General features: G+C 37.7%; 1 protein-coding gene across 1 annotated transcript; it reads left to right on the top strand.

Annotated features, from left to right (window-relative positions):
- The first annotated feature begins 3,307 nt into the window (after positions 1-3,307).
- Positions 3,308-5,245, top strand: LOC109022025. Its single transcript, XM_019004803.2, has 2 exons — positions 3,308-4,250; positions 4,754-5,245. Exons 1-2 carry the CDS (start codon positions 3,383-3,385, stop codon positions 4,804-4,806), a joined length of 921 nt encoding a protein of 306 aa, XP_018860348.1. The 5' UTR covers positions 3,308-3,382; the 3' UTR covers positions 4,807-5,245.
- Positions 5,246-10,075: the final 4,830 nt, after the last annotated feature.

Here is a 10,075-nt window from a genome sequence, read left to right as displayed (position 1 = left end):
AAACAGAAATTCGATCGTCAATAAAAAACGACATTTATTCTATATGGATACAAAAGAAAGAGTTAACCTAGAATTAATTCATGATCAGCAAAATAATTCCTACAAAACCGATTTTATATGAAGATTCAAACAAAGCAACATTCTTCAAAGAAAGCACTTAACTACATATTAGAAAGTACCGAAAAGGGCCATAAAAGCTACAAGAAAAATGCTCTGTTTTTACAAGAATATCACCCACGAATTTTGCATTTTGCTAATATCCACAACTTAGACCACAACGTACACAAAACGGCAGATATACAAAAATTTAAAATCAAGGAAGAACATGGGAATCAGATTGACAGTGTAAAAAAATTATTGTACAAACAAACAAGAAAGCTATGAAGCCTAAAAAGTTATGCATGAAGGTTTCTGTGATAGGGAATATATTCTCTGAAAATTAGCCTTGGTCGACAGCAAAACGAAGTCAAAAAACTTAGCTCCTAGCCGAATATGGAGGCATTGTGCCATGATTTTCTAGGGATAGGAAACGACTTGAAAATGAAGCAATACCACCACCAAGTCAAAAAGCCGCGTGCAAACTAGGGTACGAGGAATGTGGATTTGCAGGTGGGCTGTCCATGGAGAAACACGAACTAGGGGGAAAAGGGGGTGGGAAAATGGGACTCCGAAGATGAACGAAGGAGTTGACGAAATGAAGCCTTCAAGTGGCGTTCCGTCCATCTCAAACAGGGGTGACCGTCGGCATAAACAGGTGGAAGCACGAGGAACGTTTTGGCGAAGTGCGGCGAGTTGAAAATTGTTGCAAATAAGGTCTATTTGTAACGATTTTATTTGCAGCGATTCTAAAATCATCGAAAAAAATAATTTTTCTTGTAGTGATAATTTCTCATTTACGATTCGATTAGAAATTTCGAGAGTCAAATTATCCATGCACCATCGAGATATTAAAATAAATAAATATCCAAGTAATGAAATTATTAGATATTTCAAAACCGTGTTTAAGATTTTCAAAATAATTCTTGGATTTATCAAAATATCTAAAAGTTAATATTAAATCCCTACTTAGACAGAATCAATGAACATATCCGAATACAAGACTTGGTATAGAGTGTACTGAGAGTGATACCAAGAATAATGGAATTTGTTCACCAAAATTTTATTAGGATTGCCCAAACAAGGAAGCAAGGAATGATTTATTTTAAGGTAGGTTTGGAAATAAAATTACAAATATTTTCAAACTACTTCACTATTATTCATAAACTATTTATTACTATTCTTATTACTATTAACAAATAATATGAGCTTTTCTTAATATCTAAACCAAACCGTAATATCAGTGACAATAGAACAAATCTCCTATTCTTATAAAATAGGATAGGTTAGTGCTCAGTAAACAATTGATATATGAGCCTTGCTAGGTATTAATGTTGATATGATTTTTTATAAAAAATAAAATTTTGAAAAAAAAAATATCGTGTCTCATAAAAATTATTTTTATTTTTAATTTATATTATTTTATTCAATAAATATCTTACATGTAATTATCGGTGCACAACTCCGCTTATAAAAAAAGACTTTTGCTTGATATATCATATATATATTCATATTCACAAAATCTGAGATATAGAATCCCGACAAAAACTTCATTGTAATTAGTGCAACAAATAAAAGATTTTTGAGAACGGAGCCTAAAGATTTCCGTCCCAATTTTTTTTTAATGATTAGATATAAAATGATCATCATCGCGACGGAGGTTGATTTTAGAGGTGAACGTGAGTCACTCGGACTTGCCCCGTCCACCCACCCACCCACCCACCTGTTCGGCAAGGGCAAATAGTATAAGAGTGTTTGGGTGTAGAAGTGGTAGAAAATGGCCACCCCTTCCCACTGAGGTTGTCTAGGGGGCACGTACTGATCAGGCTGCTACTCCATCCATCCTCGTATAGGCCAGGTAGATATATACCACCCTTGGTTGATTCAATCATCTATATGGATTATAGAGGGATAGTGCAATAGGAAGGGTTGCGTTTCCATAGATTGTATCAGGGAATCAATTGAAGAAGTGCACATTCTTTGTCTCAGTAGAAGAATACATTAATTACTCTCTTCTTCAAAAAAAAAAAGTAATAAGACAAGTAGGCAAGAAGATCGGAGCCACTAAAGTTTTGCCAACTATTGAGAGATGAGAAAATTTATTTATTATCTCAATTTCTATCATCTTTTTATTATCTTATGATGTGACATTAAATAAGAAATTTATAAATAAAATATAATAAATAATTTTTAATTATTTAATGTCACATTATAAGATAATGAAAAGATGATAAAAATTAAGATGATGAGTAACATTATTCTTTAGAGTGATATAAAGATGGAACGGGACGTGAGCTTCACGCGCTGCGCTGCAAATTTTGATTCCTTAGTTTTCCCACCTCTTACCTCTTAAAATTCTCCCTTTTCTCTCCTACAAACGCATATGGTGGAGAGTATATAGGAGAAAGTTATTCCACCCTTATCTTGAAGAATCTAATTGCAAAATTGTAACCATCATGCGTAGTTGTTTACTACTCTTTAAACCAACCGTAGTTAATTCGATCCCGTTTTGCTTGCCAGCTAGAATCCAACCTCTAAGAAAGTCTCTTTTTAGGGTATTAAAATAAATTAAAGATCACTCTCATCAGGCAAAGTTAAGAAGCTTTCAGGTGAGTAGCGAGTCAGTTCAAACAGGATATTTGCTTAACCAATTGAAGAGCATATTTGATAAATCAAGCAAACGAAAAGCAGTTAATAACTTTATATTCGAAGGTGTCCATGAGACCAACGACAAAAGAAAAATATTTTAATCATAAAAAAATTATATTAAAATAAACTCATAAATTAATATAATTTAATATAATACGTCAAATTATAAAATTATTTTTATTATAAATTAGATCTAATAGATTTTATGAAACCACATTAATTTATGAATTTATTTTATATAATTTTTTTTTGTGTCTTTAGCAATTTTCATAACAAAATATAATAGTTTGAGACAGAAAAAAGTGAACTCATTGGCTGGAGTTTTAAACCTTAATTTGGATGATGGTTCTAATATTTTTAGGATGGTGCTAGATATAAATTTACGATGAACGATGACAAGTGTCGTACATGTCTTTAAAAAAAAAAAAAACTGTATTATTAAAAAGTAACTTATTTTTATTTAATAGAATCTCGCATTTTTTCAAAGAATTTACACAAAAAGTTGAACATTTTAAACTTTGTATTAAATATTTTTCAGCCAAACCGAGTTGTTTTATACATTTAAAGGCGTTTACACCTCTATGAGAAACAATATCCACTTTCTTGTGAGAGAGGACCGGATCAAACCGAGCAAGTTATGGGACATCCTCTATCGTTCATCCTCTTCCACCTTCTCCCCGTCATCCTCTTCACAGCCCAGATCACCTTAGCCCCAGACCCTGTATGCAAGGGCACCTGCGGCTCCGTACAGGTCAAGTACCCTTTTGGTACCGGCACCGGCTGCGGCTCGCCGCGGTTCCAGCCCTATGTAACATGCAAATCCGACGAGGACCAGCTCGTTTTCACCACACACACAGGTTCGTATCCCATCACCTCCATATCCTACACCACTTCCACCCTAATCATCTCCCCCTCCGACATGTCGACTTGCATATCCATGCGCCAGTGCTCCTCTATCTTGGGCGTCGACTGGGCCAGTCCTTTCCAGCTCGGTCCGTCAACTTTCATCCTCATTTCATGCACGCCTCCGACCTCTTCCCTCACCCTCAAGGGCACCCCCATCTGCGACCCTTCCTACTCTCACCTCTGCGCTTCTCTATACACGTGCCCCGCAGTCCTCTCGCTCGGTTTGCCTCTGTTCCCGCCTACCAACTCTTGTTGCGTGTACTCTCCGGCAAATCTGAACGGCAAGGGAGAACTGGATTTGCGTAAGCTGAAGTGTGAAGGGTACGCGTCTGTGTTGTCGCTAGGGATGTACCCTACTGACCCGTCGCAATGGCAGTATGGGGTGGCGTTGAAGTATGTCAATGGAGTATTGGATAGTAACATCATCGACACCAAATGTAACGCATGCGAGATGAGTGGTGGTGTGTGTGGGTATGCGCCACCTAGTAACTCCTTTGTCTGCATCTGTAAGAATGGATACAATACGAGTATGGATTGCAATAATAACTACGGTCAGGGTCAGCTGGGGATCTTTTGGAGCACTGCTTCTTTGCCAACTGGTATTTTCCCCCACCTTTTATTCTTTTTTATTTGCTTTATGATCCACTACTGCCTTGAGATATATATAGTTAAAAAGTACTGAGCATGCAGGCGTGACAATGCTTAATTTCGCTTGAATCAAACTGCAATCTGATTTTGCAAAACCATGCATGGACGTTTATGCTGTTCACAGTGGAAAATGCCTTATTTAGACTAGGTTTGTCTTCAGAGGCGCCATAAAATTAAGGCCTGATCTTTTTTTTCAGTGAAATCAGATAAACATAACTGAATGTTTCATTGTTTAATGCTTTAAACTCTAAGTGGTTTATTGTTACACAATTTTCCTCTGTCAGGGTTTTATTTATTAATATGGATAGAGATTACTATTGCACATGTGGTTCTGAATCTTCTAAAAAAAAAAAAAACTGAATGATGCTGCAACTGAACTAGATCAGTTTCATTTTATGTCGATCTTAAGTGGAATTTGGACGTCTTTAACTTGTTGTTTTTCATAATTTTGCAGGGGAACTCTGGTTTGGGTTCTTGGCAGGCCTGATTTTCTGTTTGTTTACCTGAGAAGAGAGAATAATATATAAGCTTGGCTTTAGCTGGATTGAGTAGCTGATCTTTAATTTTAAGTTGTAGCGGAACTCTTAAGTCTGAAGAACTTTCGGTTCGCGAAAGTGGTGAGTAATGAAGTAGGCCAAGATCATGATCAAAGAGAAAAAGAAGGGAATAAAGGCAGCTAAGGCACAAGCATCTCCTCTTTTACGCAATTATCTCCACCGTGCACGAATGTGCCACCGTCCACGTGGTGCAATTTGCCAAACCAAACCCACAGAGTTTAAAAAGAAATTGAGGTTCAGTTGCCCCGTGTTTGATTCTTTTTACCTTTTCTTTTCCTTAGCAAAAGAAAACAGTCAACTTCACGAAGTTGGACTTAGGCATTATTTGCATGAATATTGTATCCATGGACCAGCAGCAGTAGTGTTTATAGGTTTCGAGGTGTGTCCAATGTTTTCCGGGCATGTGGTCTTTTTCTTGCCCCTTGAATTCCTCTTAGGCTAAGATTAGAATAAGATCTACAAAGGTAGAGGACATTAAAAAAAGATAGATTAAATTAAAGAAATGGAGAAAGCAAACGGAAAAGGAGGGCAGCACCCTACATGATTAGAAAGGACCACAGTGCCCAAACTTTTTTTTTTCCTTCCTTTGATAAGTAATAGATTATATTAATAAGAATAAGCATAGCCCAATTACATATAGGATATACAAAAGTTTACTCCTAATTAAGAGGGAGAAGTAGAAACAAGAACGTTATGGAAATCTATGCCATTGAAATCTACAACATTCACCATTGGAACAAAATCTTAACAAAGAACAATCTAATCTCCTCCAATGTTCTCTCTTTATTTTCAAAAGTCTAATTGTTTCGTTCCTTCTATAGACACCATAGAATACATATAGCATCCATCTTCCACTAAGTTGTGATTTGTGAAATTCAACCCAAATTCTTTCGACTGGCTAGGAGCTCAACCACCATCACAGGCATAGCCTAGGCTAACTTCGATCTTCTAAAGACATCATCTCATGGCAATCCCACAATGCAGTAGAATACGATCCACAGTCTCTCCATTCTTTCTGCACATACAGAATCGATCCACAACAATCACCTGGTGTTTTCGTAAGTTATCCATAGTTAAGACTTTGCCCAAAGAAGTTGTCCGAGCGAAAAAGATTGCCTTAAGAGGTGCCTTATTTCTCCAAATATTTTTCCATAAAAAAACGATTGTGTTACGAACTCATGAGGGTCTTAAAAAAGGAGCAGATAGAAAAAGCGCATTTTCTAGCGAATATTCACCACAACTTATCAATTCCCTGAATGCTCAATCTCATGGTATACAAGTTTCTGAAAAAATTGATAAAGTTGCCAACCTCCCAATCATGGGCCGCCCTCATGAAATTCACATTCAATTAGATTGAGCCACTAGATATCTTCATTAGATCCGCCATTGTATGGAATTTGTTCTCAAGGGCTCAATCTCCACACCATAAATCATGCTAGAATTGTATTCTAGATTCGTGTTAGTGTGTCGAGCAAACACCTCCAACCTCTTCGTATGTGCTTCCAAACTCCAACTCCATACACCCATTGTACCTCCCTAGTATTCCACCCCTTAACCCCACATACACATGTACTTAAAATCAATCACTAACTTCCATAAAGCTTCATTCTCCATGTTATACTGCCACAACTATTTCCCAATAAGAGCTCGATTAAATATCCACAAGTTTCTAATTCCCAACCCACTAGTAGAAATTGGAGGGCATACCTTATCCTACTTGACCAGGTGGAACTAAAACTCGTTCCGCTAACCCACTACAAAGAAAATCGGGCTGGAGGATCTCTATTCAGATCACCACACTTGCAGAATGGGTACAAAGATAACAAATGAGTTGGTAAATTGGATAGTAAGCTCTGGATTAGGGTGGTCCTACCTCCTTTTGACAAATATAATCTCTTCTATCCTATCAATTTTCATTCAATTTTCTCTATTACTTCATCCCATATAGATTTAGCCTTAAAGAGGCCCCCAAAGGAAGGTCGAGATATTTCATGGGAAATGAAGGGACCTTGCATCCAAGAATGTTGGCCAACCTCAGGTGATTGCGAATGTTTCCAACTAGAACCAACTCTGACTTGGATAGATTCACCTTTAATCTGAACACAACTTCGAGGCAAAGTAAGAGTAGAACGAATTTAATTTTGGTCTGCCTTACAAAATATCAAAGTATCATCTGCAAACAACAAATGAGAAGATGTTAAGAGTACCCCAATTGGTGTCACCAACCAAGAATCCAGCCATAAAGCCATTGTCAACCATAATGGACATCATTCTACTAAGTGTCTCCATAACAAGATAAAGAGAAGCAGTAACAATGGATCACCTTACCTTAGATTGTGTGAACTAGTAAAGAAGCCAATTGGAATGCTATTCACCAAAACCAAGAACCTTCTAGTCAAGATGCAATATCTAATCCATGAGCACCATCTCTCCCCAAATCCATATCTCCCAAGCAAGTATAGTAGAAAGTCTCAGTTAACATAATCATAAGCCTTCTCTATATCTAACTTACATAAAACACTCAGTTCACCAGATTTTAATCTACTACCTAAACATTCATTGGTGATTAGTACTGGATCAAACATTTGTCTTCTCTTTAGAAAGGCTTTTTGGAGTCTCAAAATAATATTCCCCAAGACCCACTCCAAGTAGTTTGCTAAAACCTTGGAGATATCTTATACACCCTATTCACAAGATTAAAAGGCTGAAAATATTTAATTTTCAAAACCCTGACATTCTTAGGGATAAGTACAATAAAAGTGGTATTGATATTTTTCTCAAACTTTACAAATAAGAAAAATTCCTGAAAAACCTTCATCAAATCATCATTCACCACCTCCCAGTAGGATTGGAAGAAACCCATAGAGAAACCGTTTGGAGCATGTGCTTTGTCTTTGACCATCTTTCTCACCACTTTATAAATCTTTCTCTTATCAAAAGGCCTCTCCAGCCAGGCAACACTTTGCTACTCAACGGTCTCAAATGCTAGTCTATGGATTTTTGGCCTCCACACTACCTTCTCGGTAAGCAATTGCTCGAAAAAACCAGCGACATGCTCCTAAATCACTAGAAGCTCCGTTGACACAGCACCATCAATGTTTAACATCTTAATGGTGTTATTCCTCCTATGTAATTTAATCACTCTATGGAAAAACTTCATGCTACGATCTCCTTCTTTTATCCACAATAGCCAAGATTTTTTACGCCATGAGATCTCCTCCGATAAGGTAACCCTCTCAAGTTTTGAAACTAATTCTATATTTCGAGAGATTTCTCCATAGATAGTGCCCAACCTTCCTCCAATAGAGAATTTTTCCGATCAGCTACATCTACAAAAATTCCATATCTTAATATTTTTTTTCAAAGCTTTTAGCTTACCTGTAAAAAAGAAACCGAGGGCGCCATGGATTAGTAGGAGGACCACCATTGCTTGACCCTTTCCACAAAACCTTCTGTTTTCAACCACATATTCTCGAACTTGAAATACCTACGTCCCGAACAGAGGCGAGTTAGTCTTTTTTGACATAACTCCAAATAATGAGTTTTCCAATTCGAGGAGACAAAATTTGTTTAATCTAGACTACGCTTGATTGTTTGATTAGGTGTATGCTCCACCCATGAAAGGAATGTCCACCAAACCCAAATCAAATATAAAAGCCGAGAACTTTGTCATTGCAGGCCAAAGTCTACTCTCTCCTGATCTCTCCCTTGGGAACCTTATAACATTAAAATTTCCATCTATGCATTAAGGCATGTCCCACCAACTATGCAACCCAACGATCTCCTCCCATAAAAGGCTGGCTACCGAGATTTGGCCATAAGTTCTAGAAAATGAGTATAAAATTATCTTCCACATTCGTAAAAGAACATGCCACTATATACTCTCCAATGTACTCAATTTTATTCACTACCCTTCGATCCCACATAACTAATACACCACCTGAGGCCCCAAGAGATGCGAGATAAACCCAGTCAACATATGGACAATTCCACAAGCTACGAACAATACTTCTTGAAATAATTTCCATCCTGTAAGCAAATAATATCCACCCACCACTCCCGAAAATTTTTTTTTATTTGAAGACTAATTGTCCTCATTAAGCCCTTAGACATTCCAAGATACAATATTTGACTTCATAAAGAAATTGTTGGAACCATTCCTTTGGAGTTTCCTCTACTTGAGTTGCCCTCATAATTAATTGATCATGTCAATCTCTTTAGCTCCATCTGTTTTTGGAATGCGACTTTTTAGACTGAGCATGTCCTCTTAAATGGCAGTGTGTAATGCCATAAATTGTTCATCAAAACCTTCACACTCAATCCACACATAGTTTTGGATTTCCTTCACTTTGTATGGCACAATCAGAGGAAGCTCATCTAGGCTGACATAGCGGCAAAGAACTGAGAGGACTATGTTCATCTGCCATCTCGATACATTTCCTCGATTTCCACTGCAATTCCATCAAATCCCCCATCCTCCCTAAAAAAAAAAGACCTACCCTCCATTCTTGGTCCTCATTTTTAGCTATCAAGATCAGTAATTAAGCCTCAAGCTCAGCACTACACTCTATAAGACTCCTAGCCTTATGCAATTCCTTCTCCAGAGGTGATACCTCCTAGGACTCTAGTGGAAGAGGTTCCCTTCAATCCATCGACACATTTTGTCCATTCTAGGCCGAGGATCCAATGCTAAATAGTGAGTTTTTAGTTTGACCCACATTTATGACTATTACTAGCTTTGCTGCCAGCTCCCTCTATTGTTTTTTCCATTTGAATCACTGGTAACTGTACGTTGGCCTGTCGTGCGTCAGTCTGAAACTTTTTTGGTGTGGAGGTTGGTTCCTGATGGCCGATGGCCCTGCAAGTTCACATTCTTCTCAGATCCGCCAAATAGGTTGAGAGCCCTTTGCTTGAGGCCCATTGTATTGGCCCTAGGTTTCGTAATTTGTTTCCCATTTGCCCTATCAAAGCCCAAGACTCCATCCATTGGGTTAATAAGATTGTCTAGGCCATTGTCTACGTCGAAGCCCAAGCTCGTTCCCATTCCTTTCTCCACACTTCGTATTAGACTATTCACTTTCTCCTGCAAATCCGCCAATTGCATCTTCATATCCTAGAAAGTACGATAGACGCCACTCTTTGCCAAATCTTTATCGTGCCTAACACCATCTCTTTTTAGCTGAGTAATGGGTGGGCTTGAAGTACATCGTGCCTGACAC

This window comes from Juglans regia, chromosome 1 (genome assembly GCF_001411555.2).
Source record: "Juglans regia cultivar Chandler chromosome 1, Walnut 2.0, whole genome shotgun sequence".
Taxonomy (NCBI): domain Eukaryota; kingdom Viridiplantae; phylum Streptophyta; class Magnoliopsida; order Fagales; family Juglandaceae; genus Juglans; species Juglans regia.
Note: the sequence above shows the minus strand (reverse complement) of the source record. Positions and strands in the feature narration are given on the sequence as shown.

Bases quoted from the DNA above. Each gene is read 5' to 3' on its own strand.
- LOC109022025 (XM_019004803.2), top strand. From the start codon at position 3,383: ATGGGACATCCTCTATCGTTCATCCTCTTCCACCTTCTCCCCGTCATC. The intron at 4,251-4,753 runs GTATTTTCCCCC...ATAATTTTGCAG, and splicing joins CACTGCTTCTTTGCCAACTG to GGGAACTCTGGTTTGGGTTC.